Source organism: Anopheles coustani, chromosome 2 (assembly GCF_943734705.1).
Source record: "Anopheles coustani chromosome 2, idAnoCousDA_361_x.2, whole genome shotgun sequence".
NCBI lineage: Eukaryota > Metazoa > Arthropoda > Insecta > Diptera > Culicidae > Anopheles > Anopheles coustani.
In genome coordinates this window covers 58,557,641-58,575,188 of record NC_071289.1, presented here as the reverse complement: position 1 = coordinate 58,575,188, position 17,548 = coordinate 58,557,641, and the positions used below count along the sequence as shown (strand labels likewise).

Below are 17,548 nucleotides of genomic sequence, written 5' to 3'. Positions count from 1 at the left end.
CGTAAATTCTCGTGATATTCGCTTCTAGAACATCTAAATTAAATTGATTATCATTTATTTTTCTCGTTTTTTACTCTATTTTTGTTTCGTCTCACGATTTTGGTTTTCTTTTTTCTTCTTCTTCTTTTTCCATGATTGCATGTGCGGCCGCAATTATTTGACCTTCCTTCCCATTTGTGGAACCTCCCATTGATGTGTGCGTGTGTGTGTGTGTTTGCCTTCCTTTCACAACGTTTTATTGTTTTCTCGCAACACCACATACCACGAAACACTTTATACACCACTGTACAATTTCATCTGGCACATTCCATATATGCACACACAACACCTCATCGACATCGCCATCATCGACACCATCGACATGATCATCACCGTCACCGCTGCCCATTTCCCTGCGTCCGTATGTCTGTTCCTTACCTCCGAATCTGTTTGTGTGTCTCTGTGTTTGTTCCGCGGAGTAGAATATTGGAGTACAAGATCAGGTAATGTGAAGATCAAAATTTTTCCTTATTTTATTTCCTTTGTTGACCTAACGTTCTAGACAAGTAAGTGCGTTTCACGCCTAACCAGTTTATGCTTGCTTGTGTTTTTTTATCAGTTAATATCGACGAAGTGAAGGAAAAGAGTATATTTAAAGATTGCTAATTTAATTTATTCTGCTGTTTCCCGTGAACTTTCTAGACAACGTCCGCTTTTATCCGACGAGCAAGCGCGCGAGGTCGAGCAAATCCTACTCAACAATCAAGCCAAAGTAGAAACGGAACATCCGGTACGGGTAGCGGTTCCCAGGCAGACGGCTGTCCCTTCGGCAGCAGTTTCCACTCAGCCAAAGCAGTCACAGCAGCAACAGCAGCATACTCCTCCTCCGCTGCCACCACCAAAGCAGCAATCCACAGTAGCTTCAAAGGCGACGGCCGACGAACCGGACTGGTTGCGGGACGTGCTGGAGGCACCGAAAAATGCCACTACTGCGGCGTCGTCGTCGACCGTACGCGATAAGCCTCCGCCACCGCCTCCACCGAGCACCGCGAGCCGGAACAATTCTACCACTAGTCAGCCCGAGGACACGAGCATCGGCAACAACACGACGTGCGATCTGCTCAACCAAACCATCCTGCTCGATTCGTCGTCCATCCTGGCTGACTCATACGTCGATACGGGCGATTCGATACCGAGCGTCACCACGACCACCACCACCACCTCGGACAGCATTAACCTGAGCAAGCTGGAGGATGAGCAGCCTACCGGTGCCGTTGCTGAAGAGGAAGAGGACGATGAGAAAGACACATCGAGCAGCCGGCGAGGGGCTGCCCCCGGTGGGGAGGGCGGTGAAGCGGATGTGTCGGCGGATGACGAGTCGAACAACTCGGCCGGCGGTGGTGGGTTCTACATTCCCGAGTACCCGCCGGTGCGCTGCAAGGAGGTGTACGTCAACCCGGACGGGGTGCACTTTTTCGAGGACGGGAACTTCTGGATGGAAGTGCCGGGGCTGATGGATGCCGACCGGGATCACTTCGATGACGACGATTTGCGCGGGTACGTGAAGAAGAACACAAAGGTGAAGTTCAGCACCAATCCGATGCAGGTGTTCTCGACGTTCTCGGTGAACGATTACGATCGGCGCAACGAGGACGTGGATCCGGTGGCGGCTTCGGCCGAGTATGAGCTGGAGAAGCGGGTCGAGAAGATGGACGTCTTCCCGGTGGAACTGATGAAGGGACCTGAGGGGTTGGGGTTGAGCATTATTGGTGAGTACAAATATTTTTTGTCCTTACTTTATTCTTTATCTTTTTTATTCAACGCATCGATCGCTCCTATTTGCAGGAATGGGTGTTGGCGCAGACGCTGGTTTGGAAAAGTTGGGCATTTTCGTAAAAACCATAACCGATAATGGAGCCGCCGCACGTGATGGTAGAATACAGGTTAGTGGACCTGCCGATACCCTGATTGGGGAGCTACTCCGACATAGATCTCTGATGATCCTCTTCTCTACAGGTTAATGATCAGATCATCGAAGTCGACGGTAAAAGTCTAGTCGGTGTAACGCAGGCGTACGCGGCATCCGTCCTGCGCAACACATCCGGTCTGGTACGGTTCCAGATCGGTCGTGAGCGGGATCCTGAAAACTCGGAGGTTGCTCAGCTGATCCGCCAGAGCCTTCAGGCCGACCGAGAGAAGGAGGAACGCGTCAAGCGACAGCTGGAGGATTACATTCGCCGGAACACGGAAATCTCCGAGGATAGTACACTACCGGTGTCGGCCAACTCGAGCGTCTCCGAGGGGCCGGTCAGTCCGACGACGAACGCGGCCGAATCACTGTTCGAAACGGAGGCCGCCCGAAGCAGTGATGTGGAATCGCTGCGTCGTATCCTGCAGGAGGTAAGAGGGTCGTTTTGAAGCTAGCACGCGTCCTTTCGTGCATCCTTTCCTAGTTCAATTCCCTTTCCTCATCCGTAGAGACCGTTACCATTGCGTTACCATACCATTAATCATGTTCTGTCGTTTCAAGCCTGTTTCACATTGGCATCGAATTTTGTCGTATAGTTTTGGCGTATTTGTTTTTCTTTCCCGCTATGTTGGTCCTTTAGAAAACAAAACCCACAAAACAACAACTGCTTTAAATGTCCATCGATTCGAGAGGCAAGCTGTGCCGTAAACAGTTTTTCTGCCAACGCCCGGCAGTTTTTATGTTTGCTGTTGTTTCCTTTCTAGATTTGTTGTTCGCAGAACGCTTTTCCTCTATCCATATTATATTCGGTATGACAACATAATATCGTTAAAAAGCTATTGTATTCATAGAAACTTAAAAATACTTTCCAATCAAACCCGTTTTAAAACCGGTGCGTTCGTATCACCATGCCGGCTTCCATTAGGACTGTTTAATCTTTAGTATGAGTAACTATTTCTCCTCTAACTATCAATCAACATGTGCAATGAATGGCCACTTTTACATTCCCACTTCGTTTGCCTTGCCATTCGTTACGTTACGTACCTTCTTTCGACTTATTCGATGCACAACAGCTACTGTTTGGTCTTCCACAAGAAAATCTTTTCCGTTTAGCGATTTCCGAGTTAAAGTTATTGACATGTTGCATTCCGTTTACCGTTAACCGGTTTGTTCTTTTCTATTTCGTTCTTTTTCCTTCTTAAATTATGCATCACACATCATGCCGTCTAACCATGTTTTGGGAATGGCCATTTGTCTGTGCAGCATAAAGCGGTAAAGTCTCGTTCCATAGTGCTTCCAGCGAAATATTTTTTTTTTTTTCAAATATAGATGTTGTTTTTACTAGACTAGAAACTTTTAGAACAGTAGAATTTGTTTCTTCGTCTCTCTGCTACACAAACACAAAGTGAACGTTATACTGTGTCACTTGTTGCTTAAAAGATGTTTTTGCTTTTCTGTATTTGTTCTAAATCTTTTCTACTATTTTACATTATCTGTCACTTGTTCGTTGTTTTATGCTTTGTTCGCTTTCGTTATGAATGCTGAGTCAGAAAGGTCAACATAGTTAGCATCTATGATTTGCACAATGGTTTATGAGTTTCTGGCTTCATAGCTTTTAAGACTGAAACCGAAAACTCCCCAGGAACACGGAGACCGGACGTGCTGGATATCCTAACGGCTTGCAAGAGTTTTGTCTCTTACATTCCTTATACTCTTTCCATTAAGACGGTAAGAACAACAGTGTGTGCATGTGTCGCTTTAGCGTTCTTCCTTCGGCGTTTGCTTTATCCACGGAATGCATTCATAAAAGCATGATGAATCATTTTTGGTGGCATCTTTTAACTTATTGGCAACACTTTTTTCGTATTACAATTTTCAAAGTTTTGTCTTTGTAAAAGGTCCTTTAGATTGGTTTACTCTTTTTTTTCGCGTTAACCCAAAACAATTGATGATTAGCAATTTTGACCTCCTACCTTTTTTGAGAATGTTTGTTGAAGCTTCCTGTAGTTTCATAAAGTAGCAAACGTCGTTCCTCTCCGTAGCTGTACAGTAACAATAGTATCGATGAAACATCATACAATTTGAACTCCAATCGATTATTATGCTGTTTTTGTTGAACGGTTTTCAAAAAAACAAAAATAATGTTAAAAGTAACAAACATGTTTTTATCGGAACATTTCCCAATTTCTTTTCTTTCTTTCCAAACCCGTCACACGAATGCATCTGTATCTTCTTTGTCACTGCCAACCAACTCAACCAACAAATCACTCACTCCCCTGAACACGCTCGCCCCAAATTTTGATAACCATCCACCCGGCCATTTTGTTATTGCGTTCACAATTTGAAAACATGAAAATGGGATTTCGTTTTGTTCATCCACTTGAACATTGTTTCGCTAAATCACTTCTACTTTCCAACAAATGCGTTGCAAATTCAACTTATTTACGGCCCACCCTATTATTATCAACCCACCAAACAAACAAATTACCACAACTACTACCAACGTATCGTAAATACAAAAAAACACCCGGCTCTTCCCCCGGTGGAATTGAATGATTGCAATGAATCGAACCACCAACCAACACAAACTATGTTTTGAAAACTCTCCAGAACCTTAAAACCATTGCACTGCATGAGGGCGACATTCTGAACCTGAAGCAACAGGTAAGTTTCTAAATGGTACTTGTACATCTTACGTTGGTTTGTTTTATTTCTACTATTTTAATTTCTAAATATACGATCAATTGAAGGTGAAGGAGGGTTGGTCTTAATTTTATATCTTCTATATTTTTGGGACAAGGACATAAACTAACGCATCTCTCAGCACTACTCAGCTCAATGTTCACTACTGCTGTGCCAGGCGGCCGCCATGTGTGCGTGTGCGAGTGAACCATGTGCAAAACAAACAAAACCTTTCTGTATGCCTTTAGCCCGTTGTAACCAGCTAAATCCTTCACCCTGTTTACCGTGTGCGTGTGTGTGCATCGTTTTCTGATTCCACATTTATCACTCACCTTACGCTCTTTCTTCACAAACGATCTTTACACCCCCTTTTTCATGCTACTTTTCACTGTTTCGAGATAAAATTTAAGTCACTATAAAGATCTATTTATTGCGCCACACAGAGTCCATTCGATATGGATTTCTTCTGTTCTCTATGATCTGAATAAATTTGTAAATACCGAACAGCAAATGTAACTATAAAAATGTAAAACGACTGAATGCTTCCGTTTGCACTACTCTGGCAAACTATTTGCTAACAAAATCATTAACCAGGAATAATAACTATAGCGCACACAGCAAATGAGCGATCTTTCTGGGTGAAAGTGCGTTAAGAGCATTCTATTCCCGCCCGAATGGACAATACTAATGGCCTTTTTTTTCGTTCTTCCCTGTATCCTTTTGCCCTGTATCCCTAAACCCTCCCATCATCCGCTTCGCACCGCGCCGTGTTTTCTTCCTGTGACACCCTTGCATGTGCTGCCCCGCAAACTCACGGACGCGCGCGCGCGCATTAGCTCATTAAATACCAGCAGACCTGCAACGAGGCGGAGCTGCTGAACGAGCGCATGAAGCAAACGGAGCGGGAGCTGGCCAACATCAAGAAAGAGGCTAACAATTATCAGAACATGCTGCAACAGTCGCAGGCCCAGTACCTGGTGCTGGAGAAAAAGTACAGCCGTGTGAAGAAGATACTGCGTGACTTTCAGCATCGGGAGAAAGATATGGTAAGTGCGAATTAAGGAAAATACTAGTGATCAAAATAACGATTCAGTGACGTAAGTCAATCGAGAGTGAGTGAATTGGAATAAAGAGTCAATTCTTTAAGTCACCCAGAATGATACCGCTCAGTGAGAATGATTTGACTCGTTGAATATGATTTGGCTCCGTGCGAATGATTTGGGCCAGTGAAAATGATTTCACTCATTTAGAATGATTTGACTCAGTGAAAATGATTTGGCTCATTGAGAATGATTTGACTATTTCACGTGTTGAAAAATTTAACCTTTGTGAGCTACATCGTTCTCCCTTAGCCAAAACATTCTAACTGAGTCAAATGATTCCCACTCAGTCAAATCATTACTGAGCCAAAATACACTATCTTGGTGAATTGAATCAGTTCACTCATTGCGAAGAATTTACTCACCCACTTATTCTGAGTCAGTTTGCACTAGAAAAATCACTAGAAAAATACCCAAATAAAAAGATTAACTGATTCGAGTATTCTTTCATTAATTTGGATGATTGTTTCCAAAAAACTTTCACAGTTTTACTTTAACGAGGTTTTCAAATCGAGTGTTTAATCAATTTTGTTAGGAATAAAATGAGCTTATCCAATTCTCACCAACCTATCTCTTATTCCACCACATATTCTTTTCTTTCTTATTCTTTTTTTATCGTGTCCCTTTGATGTTGCAGATCCAGTTCCAGGAGTATTATGTGCAGCACCTGCAAGAAAAAGACACCGAGTACAACGCGCTGGTGAAAAAGTTGAAGGATCGTGTTATAAGCCTCGAGCAGGAGTTGCAGGAAACCCAACGTAAAGCCGGTTTTCCGGTTATCCTACCGTACGACAGCACTAGCCTCAAGCTGACACCTCAGATGAGCCGCCGCCAGCCACCGAAGCCTGTCTTCCAGAAGCTGGAGACCGACTTTTCGGACACCGAATTCAGCGATCTCTCGCCCGACGGTGAGGGAGAGGACGGTAAGACGGCGACCGTCGAGCGCAAGATACCGCCCGCGAAGGACGACGATCTGGATGTGGCTGTGCCGCAGCACGAGTTACTAGACAATTCGCTCAACAAGGGCAAGAGTGACCTGGTGGCACGTGGTGGGCTGGCGAAGCGAAACTTACCAGGAAAGCGAAGCCACAGCAATAGCGGATCGGATTGCGCGCTGGACGAGAGCGAAGAGGAGGAGGATGGCATGACAAATACTGGCACTACCGGTGGATCGCACGAGTACAGTGGGCTGTACAGTACACCTCAGATCGTTAATCGGAAGGTGGCAACACTGAAGGGTGATGATATGGCGCCCCCGGTGTACGCGCAGGTGAACAAGGATCGGAGTTCCGTTGGCCATGCCACAGGGGGACCAGTCGAGCAGCTGCAGCACACGACAATTCCGAACATCTACCGAAACGCCGCCGGGTCGGACAATGGGAAGCTCAACTCGAGCTACGGCTCCGACCTGAACGCCTCATCGTACGACAGTGATCTCGGTTCATCGACCGACAAGCTGAAGGACAGTGGACTGTCGAGCGATAGCTGGATGTATCCGAGCCGACGACCGAAAGGCCTAAAGGGCATAACACCACCGTTGCTGGCCGAGCAGCTGAAGGAGCGGCTGGCGGAGCGCGAAGGTGGTCGACGTGGTTCCGGTGCGGCCGGTGGTCTCGTCGACGATGGTTCGTCTCGTGACTCGAGCGACGACTACTCGGAAATCAACCAACAGCAGCAGCATCTGCTACAGCAGCAGCGCCACATGAGTCCGGCGGCCTCACTTTCACAGAGCCTGCTGGTGGAAATCAAGAAGGCCGTCAATGAAGCGCAACCGAAAGGTAATGTGTCGTTCCATTAACGGTGTGCCTTTTGTTATACCTTTGTTCTAGTAAGTTAAATGTGTTATTATCAGTGATGTATCGCTATGGAGATTCTTTAGTTATTTGATTTTCATTTCAAATTCTGTATTCATAATCCATTATGCATGGTGCGTGAAGTTTTTGCAGTAAATTCAAGAAAATTATTTCTTATGTTTGCGTCAAAATATTCAGATAAATCCGACAGTAACGGGAAGGTTATTATACTAAAAGGCATCGTTTGAAGCACGCGAACACCCATTTAACGTTTTTACTCAAACCGATGTGGCTGTCAGCGACGGCTAGCAAGCAGCAGTTTTCTCTCTTCGCAGTTGAGCGAAAACGTAAAATGGGTGTTCGCGAGCTTCAAACGATGCCTTTTAGTGTATGTTAGGTTTCAGAAACAAATAACAAGAAATTAGTTAACGTTACAGTATTGAACTAATCGATAGCAATCGGTCAGCTATCGCCACTTTATCTTTGTCCGGTCCTGAGTGAGAAACTGTAGTAAATGAAATGAAATAGTTATACGCAGTTTATACTGTTTTTTGTGAGTAGGGATTAGGATACCGTTGAGTCCATCAGCGTATCGATAAACTTCGATAACAAATCGATGTCTTTTGATTGGGCATCTTTAAACGTCATTGGAAAATGGTGTTTGATGTGTAATCCGCATCTATTAAAATTTGGTTTTGATGGACAAACCGGTATACAATCTGTTAATTCGGACTCCATCTGAATAATTCGTACTCCATCGTAGTTGTGGGATTTGTCGGAATATTGTAATGCAAACATGAGAAATATTTTTTTTAAATTTACAGCAAAAAATCGTCACGCCCTAGATTGTTAAATCCATCATGATTGCTTCGCTAATTTGTCACTGATTTTGTGTAACAAATCGAATCGAATTGAATTGGTTTTTATAACAAAACTTAATCAGGAATTGTTCACCATCATATTGAAACAGGATTAGGTACGTTACTGGTCTCGCGTTGCACGGGCTACATTTTATAAACTGATTTATGTCAACCGCGACATGTTGGTGACAAAATGTAAAAATAGGCTCGCTCCAGATCTTAAGATTCAGCTTCCTTCTTATATATGCGTGCGTGTTTTGTGTGTGTGTGTGTAGTCAAGAGCCAAAAGATAATGGTAGCTTCTTTTGGTGTTTTCTTTTTTTTCTTGGCTTTCTCTTCTTTCTCTCCGTCTCATCCGCAGTGAAAAACATACTTCCACAAAATTTATCTCCTCCAGGCGGAAACGGCCCTTGGCAGCAGCAACAGCAGCAGCAGCAAGGACACGCAAGTGGTCCGGCGGCAGGATCGCAGGGTCCCCCTTCGCCATCGAGCGCCTCCAGTGGGTCCACGTCCCCCGGTGCTTACTCTCCGAGCCGTACTCTCGATCTTTCCGGCTCGACGTCGAGCTTTTCCAGCGATCGTATCCGCGAAACACACCAGTGGAAGAATGGTCCCGTCGAGGAGTGGTCTAATGAACAGGTACGACTTGACATTGATGAGGCATTGCGTTGATGAACACTAAAGTATGAATTAATGAATTATTGTTATCAACAGGTGTGCCAATGGTTGCTGGGAATCGGGTTGGATCACCATATACCGGCCTTCATGCAGCACGCGGTCGAAGGTGGTGCGCTGCTGCAGCTCGACAAGCCCGACTTTAAGATCCTCAACGTGGGTGGGGACGATAAGAAGCTGCTAAAGCGCAACATCAAGGAGTTGCGCAGGTTGAACGAGAAGGAGCGCAAGCAGAACGAAAAAGAACGTCGCGAGCGTGAGAAACTGTTCAAGAAGGCGGAGAAGAAGGCCGAAAAGGAACAGAAAAAACGCCTACAGAAGTAGTAGTAGCAAGGAGATTCACACTCCTCGGGCCAGACTGGACCGTGTTTGATATTGCATTTATGTGACGAAAGTTAGTGAAGCTCGGTTGAGAATGGTATTCAGAGGGGGAAAGAAATAGTACCTTAACGAACAAACGAAAGCGATCGTGCCTGCGATTGCCGAAGAACCGAAACGATCGAGAAGCCAGGAAGAATCACGATCACAAATGCGATATTGTGTGACGAACGCTTGAAAAATAGACAACAAAAGGAAATTGGTGGTGTGTGTGTGTGTGTGACATGTATGTACGTGTTTATGTAATTGTTAGGGACGAGTCTGAACGAGCGTGTATGCAAGAGGACACTACAAAGCGTACTAGTGGTAAGGATCGCCAGGATATAAACATAAGTTTTAATCAATCAATCAAGCCTTCTCTTCTCGTTCGTTTCTTTCCTGATAATTAAGGGAAACTGAAGAATACCTAAAATTAAAACTAAAATAGTTTCTAAACTTTTTTTTTCCTACGATAATTCGCATTAGGACCATGTTTAGGTTTGCAACAGGAGAATATTTCCTTTAGTGTTTTCTACCGGTATGGAGTGAGCATTTGTTTTTTTTTTTGCTATAGAAACAATTATTTAAGCTGTCGTTGTAAACCTCATTTGTTTGTTCTCTTTCCTCTTTCTTTGTGTGTGTTGGCTATAATTTATTTATTTAAATAATTAACCTGAAGTCACGCCTGCGGTCATCGCAATAAGTATGTAAGTTATGAAAGTGATGCAAACCACCCCCAAGGTGGCAAATCTGTACGATGTGTGGTGTACGTGGAGAGACGTATGCCGAAATGAAGGTAGCTATTATAAACATATAAAGTAAACCATAAACAACAATTGACGGACTGGTAGGCGCTTTTTTGTGCAAAATTGAACGAACCTTTTTCGCAATTCCTGTTTTTTTACGACGGATGTTTTCCAGGCACGGAAAGCAGAAATTTAAACTATAGTTGAGGTAGTATTTGCGTAAATCACAAATGATTATTTCTAAGGTGAACGATAGGAGCTGGATCGTCAAGCGATCACAAGATAGAAAACCCCAAGTTAAGTAAACACAACACACACACATACACAGAAGTGGTCTAAGTGTCATAAGGATCTAGTAAGCGAAAGACGACAGCGTACGACTGTAAAGGCTTCGAATTATTGGTGCCCGTAACCATAACTACGATACTGCTTAAGGTACTAGACATTGTACAAGACAGAGAAAGAGAGAAAGAGAGATGATCGAAGAAAAAACCCAACAAACATACACATACTGATCAAACCAAACTGTTCACTTTCATTAGAATCCGTTACCTGGGAAATGGCCCGCGCAGCATTGTAGAAAACTAGAATAGTTAAACGGTAAGCGAAAGTGAACAAAAGCAAGTCTACGGTAAAAAAAAAACGAAGCTGATAGATGGCGGAAATTATGTATCAATGAAAAATCAATAGCGCTGGAACAGACACCCTAAAGTTGATGGATGACTCAACTGTGGATGCTACGTATAGTGAGAAAACCACGTAATAAATCAAACAATCAAACATGTTCATTTTTGTTTTTGTTCCTTCTTGTTTAAATTTTTCTTTTACTTTTTATCTTCTTTCGCCTCATTAGTTTTTAACAATTTAGATTTATTAATGTGATTCGCTTATGTTTTTTACTCCAATCTTGTTTATTGTTCATTGTTTATTGTAATAATTTACCTGTGATTGTCCGTTGATCAAGTTCTTTTCGCTTTTTCGTTTGCTGAATGCTTTTCAAATTCTTCAGCGAGGTTCTGGCCCCACATATTGTAAAAGATTAATTCATTCTTCGGTCACTGCTGCGGCAAAGAAACAGCATTGCGCAACTAGCCAAATTTAACGACCCCGGAGGCCCGCCCTATCGAGCGTCGGAGCCGAAACACACATTAACCTTACGACACGGAGTGGGTTCAATATTTCGATTGTGAACGACAAGCACAACAAAAAATTCGAACATTCGCCAACCGAACCTGGCAGTACGGCGTGGCGTCGTTTTTATTCGTTACGAAAAAATGGCCCAGTCGACCGTTTGTCTGACGCATTCGCCTTGGAGGAACTCGGTCTAGTCTTTCATCTAGTCTGGTTCTCGCGCCTGTCGATCGCCGATGAAATGATTTGAAAATAATCAGCTACCAAACACAACATACTTCGGAGCGCAAAAGCCCCCGGGATAGGTTTGATTCGGTAGTGGCGTGCTGATGCGTGGCAGGTTGGTGACGGTTGTACGTTCGTGTTTCCTGCGCATTGTTCATCCGCTAATCTTCCCAAAGCCAAGGGCCACCCTCCCGATGGCCTTAGCATAAAATGCCGCCGGTACCCGGAGTGTGTCTGTGTGTATATTTTGTTTGATTTCCTTTGTCAGCGCGCTAATCATTTATTCTGCGCGTTGTTTTACAGTTCGTGCAGCTCCATTTCCACCAGTGATATTTGTGTTACGATGCACACCCGGTCTTTATATTGTGCATTTTCTGCCACGTGCGAGCGTCTGTTAAACTTATAGTGAGCGTTGTGGCAAACTATTACGGTAAATCATACTCTTATTTATTTGGTATTTTACGCCAGTGAAAAAAACTACATTCGATCGAAATATGAAAAACGAGCGAAGTTGCGAAAATCAAATTTAGACATAACCTCCACCGCCAAAATCACAACGGAATGATAAAATAGAGCAACAAAACAAACAACAACAAAACCTAGAAGACAGGGATAGGAATTATTGCAAACAGAAAAGAAACATATAAAAACCCTCATACACAGTTGTCCAATTTTTTGTATTAACCTTTTGAACCAGTTTTACTCCACTACCAATATTAAACGTAATGAACGGTACCCTCTCGTTTAGGCTCCTTAGGGATTACATGTGTCCGTTGGTCCACAGTGCAAGTTAGGTCCACAGTGGAATCAAAACAAGGCCATCAGGCAGGGGAAATAAATTAATACCAAGAACCAATATCTACACAAATGCTCAGTTGATATTAATTGCAAATGGTGGGACAAATGTAACAAAAAGAAGGAGAAAAAAAACAAATGTAAAAGAAAAAAAAACAATGACACAGGAAAACCTCCCAGGAATATGGTACGTTATAAGAAGCGAATACTTTTACTCTTTTCTTAATCCCAATTCTAACTGTTCTGTCGATAAATGCAAAACAAAACTTGTACTGAATGGTAATAATGGCAAACCGTGGGGAAATAATTGTAACTTTGTGAAGAATATAGGTTCATTCACAATCATTACTCGAAAAATATTAAACGGCAGGAAGAAACCCTCATAAAGAAACCAAACCTGCTTCAGTAGATTAGGTACGAACGCAATTGCTCGGTTGGCCAGTTTTAGATTTGCATTCCAATTTACCGACCGAACTTCGGAACGTTTTGGGCATTTGGAGAGTAGCCACGCTAAACGAATGTTAGTAAAAAAAACCTCAACCTGTTCGCCAATCCATTTCTTCGAATTAAATACATTTCAAAATCTACTGTAGGAAATCAATCGACGCACAGAGCAGAAACATACGAAGAAATCCATTATAAAAAAATGAGATCAAAGAGCAAAAATTATGAAATAAGGACGAATTACAAACAACCACAGTTGGAACACACATGAAACATAAAAAAAATGGCTCATATTTCGACACCAAAGTCAACAAAAAAGGAAAAAAAGAATTAAGAATATTAAAAATGCATCCCTCCCTGATCTAATCATATGATAAATAAGAAATCGGACTAACAAAGAACACATATAAATGAAGAAGCATCACTTTTTGAATATCGGGATAGTATCAACGGTCAACGATTTAGATGGAAGACACGTACATACTATCCAAAAGAAGGAAGAAGTACCGAAACATATACTCATGAAGGTGGAAAACATTACATTAAACACACAAAGCGCAAAGGAAACGAATAACACACTGTAAACGAACATACCGATTATCGGCACCGTATTCTTTGAAAGCGGAGAACCTAACGATAAATCTAATATTATAAAATAAATTCAAAGGAAACCGTGACAAACAGCTATACAAATACAACAACCAAAACGAATGTAGTTAAATGGAAAACGGGTGGTGTGTCGTGTTGGACTTTTATTTGTTTTATGTTCGGTACAGTTTGATTGTTGTTTTGTCTTTTCGAAATGCAGTGAGGTGAGGAACACGTATGAGTTATGTCTATGTCGACTCACTGTCCCCGATAGAGGCGGCGACACGCGTTACCAGCTCGCAGATGCGGCCCTCCAGCTGACGGCCAACGTCGACGAACGTTTCGTGGCAGTGTTCCTCCTCCTCGTCGTAGCTCATCGTGCACATGTTCGTGATGAGGCTAAAAGCGAAGCAGGTCATGCCGCAATGGCGGGCGGTGATGATCTCGTGCACGGTCGACATACCGATCGCGTCCACGCCGAGCAGCTCTAGCAGTCGACCCTCGGCAACGGTTTCGAAGTTCGGTCCACCGACGCAGCAGTACACTCCTTCCCGGAGAATCTCGTTCATTCCGGGCATTCGGAGGGCGATCTGCTTGGCCACCGCCAACAACTCCGGTTCGTACGCTTTAGCCATACCGAGAAAGCGTGGACCGAAGCGATCGTCGTTTGGCCCCAGCAGCGGACAGTTGCCGGCGAAACCCATCAGATTGACGTGATCCCGGATGAGCATGATGTCGCCAACTCGGTACTGACTGTTGATGGCTCCGGCCGCATTCGTCGCGATCAGATGAGTACAACCGACCAGCCTCATCACCCGGACCGGCATCGAGCACTGGAAGAGCGGGTAAGGTTGAAATGGTCTGCAGTCGGGTCGTTGTTGAACGTACCTTCGCCAGTGAGTATCCTTCGTAGTAATGAAAGCGACCCTGCATGCAGACGACCGGCACATCACCCAGCCGCCCAAACACCAGCCGACCCCGGTGGCCGGCCACGGTCGACACGGGGAAGTGCGGTATCGCGTCGTAGTCGAAACTGTCCACCTCGGTCAGCTGGTCGGCCAGACAGCCGAGCCCCGAACCGCAGATGATGCCACACCGGGGTCGGATGCGCGTGCGCTCCAGCAGGTAAGTGGCGATTTCCTGCACCATCTCGTAGCTGCCATAGCTAAGGAGGGGTGGCGAAGGAAACGAAAAAAAAAATAAATGAATCAACACTGTTTAGCCAGCAATTTTTCTTGACGGTTTTAATTATTGTTAGTGACACGTTTCACGAGCAGAAAGAAAAAAAAACGAGCCGCACGCGTCCCACACACGATCGTATCGGCAAATCGTACTCAAACTCCCTCGAAGGGACTGAAGGTAGTTTCAATGGATGGAAGTCAGGTGGCATCTGGCGCGTGTACGGAACGGAACAAACTGGGTGGAATTATGCATGAAGCTTGTTTAGTGATTCAAGCAAGAATCTTAGACCAGCTGATCTTCTTTCGCAACTCTGTGTGGGGGGCTTAAACGTTTGAATATCCATTTCTTTGTTTCTGATTGGAACAAGATAGGTGAAACAAACGCTGAAATGTGTAAATAAAAAGAGACAACTTTTCGCATTCGTTGGCAGGCAAAGAAGCGTTAATATTAACCGTTCTCAATTTTGTAATTTGATGCTGGAAAAACGATTCGAAATCATTGAAATAAAGTTATTTAGAAATCCTTTAATTTTCTGATACTTCAATTTCTCATTTTTTCAATCGTTACTGACTTCTCTAAAATTAAATGACTAGAATTCTGACCGAAAATTAATATGTGATGATTGCTCTTCGCTGCCTATCATTTTCACGAAACTCATCGAAAGATGGAATAGTATAAAAAAAAATGATACAAGAGGACTGTACAAAAAATGAACCAATGTGCTTGGGGAAGAATCTTTCGGCTTAGAGTTAAATTAGTGCACAAAAATATTTTACTTTGTTAAAAACTTTTCGAAGGTATTGTTCAAACTTTAATTTGCTTCATTTCCAGTTGTATTTGAAAAAAGTACTTGCGATTACGAAATTCTAACCGTAGCTCATCAATATATTTTTATATATAAACATGATAATTTGTAAAACTTGTCTGTAATGAAAAACTATATAGTGATTTGATGAGATTGGAACTTTGATACCAACTCGTTGAGGGAATTTCAATCAAACTTAACAGAATCGAATCTTAAAACAGGCAATGAGTGAAGAAAAGAGTTTTGAAACCGAAGTAGCGATTATTATAGCTCCCTACGTACATTACTAAATAATCATATCTTTTGGTGAAATGTTTTTTCTGCAATACTGATGAAAAAACTCTCTCGATTTAGAAGTTTAGCTAAAAGACCTTAGAAAAATACATTTGTTTAAGCAAAAAGGAAGAAGATATTATAATAATATAACAAAAAGGATAATCCTGTTTAGGCAAACCATTGTTTTTAAAAACTATCGCAACTGAATCGAGAAAAATGTTAGTTTAATAGTTCGGAAAATATTCAAATGTACTTCATTTAGTAATGATGTTGGAACAAAGACCCAAAGCGGAACCTGGCTAGAAAAACGGTTGATGAACTAAACAGAACTGAAGTTGAAAGATCAACCTTTTGTGTATGTGTAGCTGATCGGGAGTTTCCCGACTTTTTTGTCCGTGAAACTCGATACTTTTCACAGCTGATCTCAGCATATCTGATCACATGCGCACGTTCCGACAATCAACACAGCAGTTATCACACGCATTTGAGCTCATAAAATCACACACACACACATGTCCCTCCCCACCGGAAAGAGAAAGTACAGCCAGTGGAACAGTCGCCGCAAGGTGCAGGTTTGGGGCATCATTATTTATGGTAATGCAAGCACGCTGACCTTGCCCTAGCCCAGCGTTCGAACGTTAGCAGCGAGTAGGGGTCGGCGATGCAGCGTTTCCATCCGGTTTTAGGGCTAAACCGTTACGCAGGCTCCATGCATCATCTATTTGTATCAGACCATGACAACCAGTTTCCTTTCTAAGGAATGGTGCCTCATAGTGGTTTAAATTTGACACTCTTATAGCTGTAGGTTTTGTTATGGGTTAATCTTTTTCACCACCTTTTATATATGATCTATATTACCTAGAATTCTCTTTCACTGGATTGCACAGGCCATTTGATCTTTTGCTAGCTGATTTCGCTCCAGTTTCACTTGTCACTCCGTTTGCACTTCCGTTCAAAGATCCTTCGTTCACATTCATTTTTGTTCTTTTACCGGGGGTCTGTTTGGAACTCGCAAAGAACTTTTTAAATTTTGGTCCGTTTTCCCCACTGTTTAGATTTAAAAAAAATATCCTGTTTTGAAATTTCCTACAACAATAATCCTCAGTGATTTCCACCAAACTGACACACACGCGGCCTTTGAAGCTCGCCGAGATTTTCTACGAACCGCTCGTGCCGACCGATCGAATGCAACTAAATCGTGTGCGCTATCAGCATAAACTTTACACGCGCGCCATATGTCCCGGGGAGGGTTTGTCATCCGTCGAGAGATTGACGAATGGATGAGCTGTGGCGTTCTCTTTGAACACCGGCGCGGGTAAGAAGTCTGAAGTAGCGTTTCATTTGTCGGTCGGCGTGATAAGGCCTTTAAAAGTAAAGCGTCTGTCGGTTAATTGATTTAAATGTTCAGTTGTGCAATGGAGTTCTAGACAATGTCGACAGTCAGAACGTAAGTATCTTAGAGATCGGTATTGTTTCCTGTTCTGGTGTGATAGGAATAATGGAATTAAGGCACTGATAATTTTACTGCGAATTTGAACGCACACAGGAAATCAAATAAATCAAAGTGATTCAAAATTTAACCTAGCACAAAAAATATAAATAAAGCCTGTTCGATTTCGAAAAATAACCAACAGTTTACAGCAATTATAAACCACTGTTTAGTACAAGATCTTATTCTATAAAAAACAACCGTTATAAGCGGAGACACTTTGAATCGGTTTAGTACCGTATAGCGGAGACACCTTCAACCGTGGTGTCAAAGCTAATATGCTATAAAACTGCTATAATTTAAGGACGCTTGCTTTCCGGTGACTTTACACTGAAAAGAAACGAAACATTCATAATCTATACTTGATTATTCGCAGGAAATGGTTAAAAGTTCTATTGGATCAACCAAAAGTACATAGCAGAGTGTTGGTGCCTCGTAAAATTTCTTTTCAT

The 17,548-nt window shown here is 43.0% G+C and overlaps 2 protein-coding genes across 3 annotated transcripts in view; one reads left to right on the top strand and one right to left on the bottom strand.

Moving 5' to 3' along the window:
• LOC131266509 (uncharacterized) overlaps window positions 1-10,938 on the top strand; it is a 66,051-nt gene extending 55,113 nt beyond the window's left edge. Inside the window, exons 5-13 of one of the 2 annotated variants that reach the window (XM_058269059.1) lie at window positions 462-482; window positions 682-1,748; window positions 1,825-1,922; window positions 1,996-2,379; window positions 4,559-4,612; window positions 5,467-5,676; window positions 6,368-7,508; window positions 8,781-9,022; window positions 9,098-10,938. In XM_058269059.1, the coding sequence (XP_058125042.1) occupies window positions 462-482; window positions 682-1,748; window positions 1,825-1,922; window positions 1,996-2,379; window positions 4,559-4,612; window positions 5,467-5,676; window positions 6,368-7,508; window positions 8,781-9,022; window positions 9,098-9,382 (3,502 nt within the window). In that variant the 3' untranslated portion in view covers window positions 9,383-10,938. Of the gene's footprint in view, window positions 1-461; window positions 483-681; window positions 1,749-1,824; window positions 1,923-1,995; window positions 2,380-4,558; window positions 4,613-5,466; window positions 5,677-6,367; window positions 7,509-8,744; window positions 9,023-9,097 lie in introns of both variants that reach the window. The other variant, XM_058269058.1, reaches the window with a different exon arrangement.
• Window positions 10,939-13,500: 2,562 nt separating this feature from the next.
• On the bottom strand, window positions 13,501-16,584 carry LOC131264715 (purine nucleoside phosphorylase-like). The gene is made up of 3 exons (XM_058266984.1): window positions 16,466-16,584; window positions 14,233-14,509; window positions 13,501-14,177 (listed from the first exon to the last, which is right to left on the bottom strand). The coding sequence occupies exons 1-3, from the start codon at window positions 16,582-16,584 to the stop codon at window positions 13,593-13,595; spliced, it is 981 nt and encodes a 326-aa protein (XP_058122967.1). The 3' UTR covers window positions 13,501-13,592.
• Window positions 16,585-17,548: the final 964 nt, after the last annotated feature.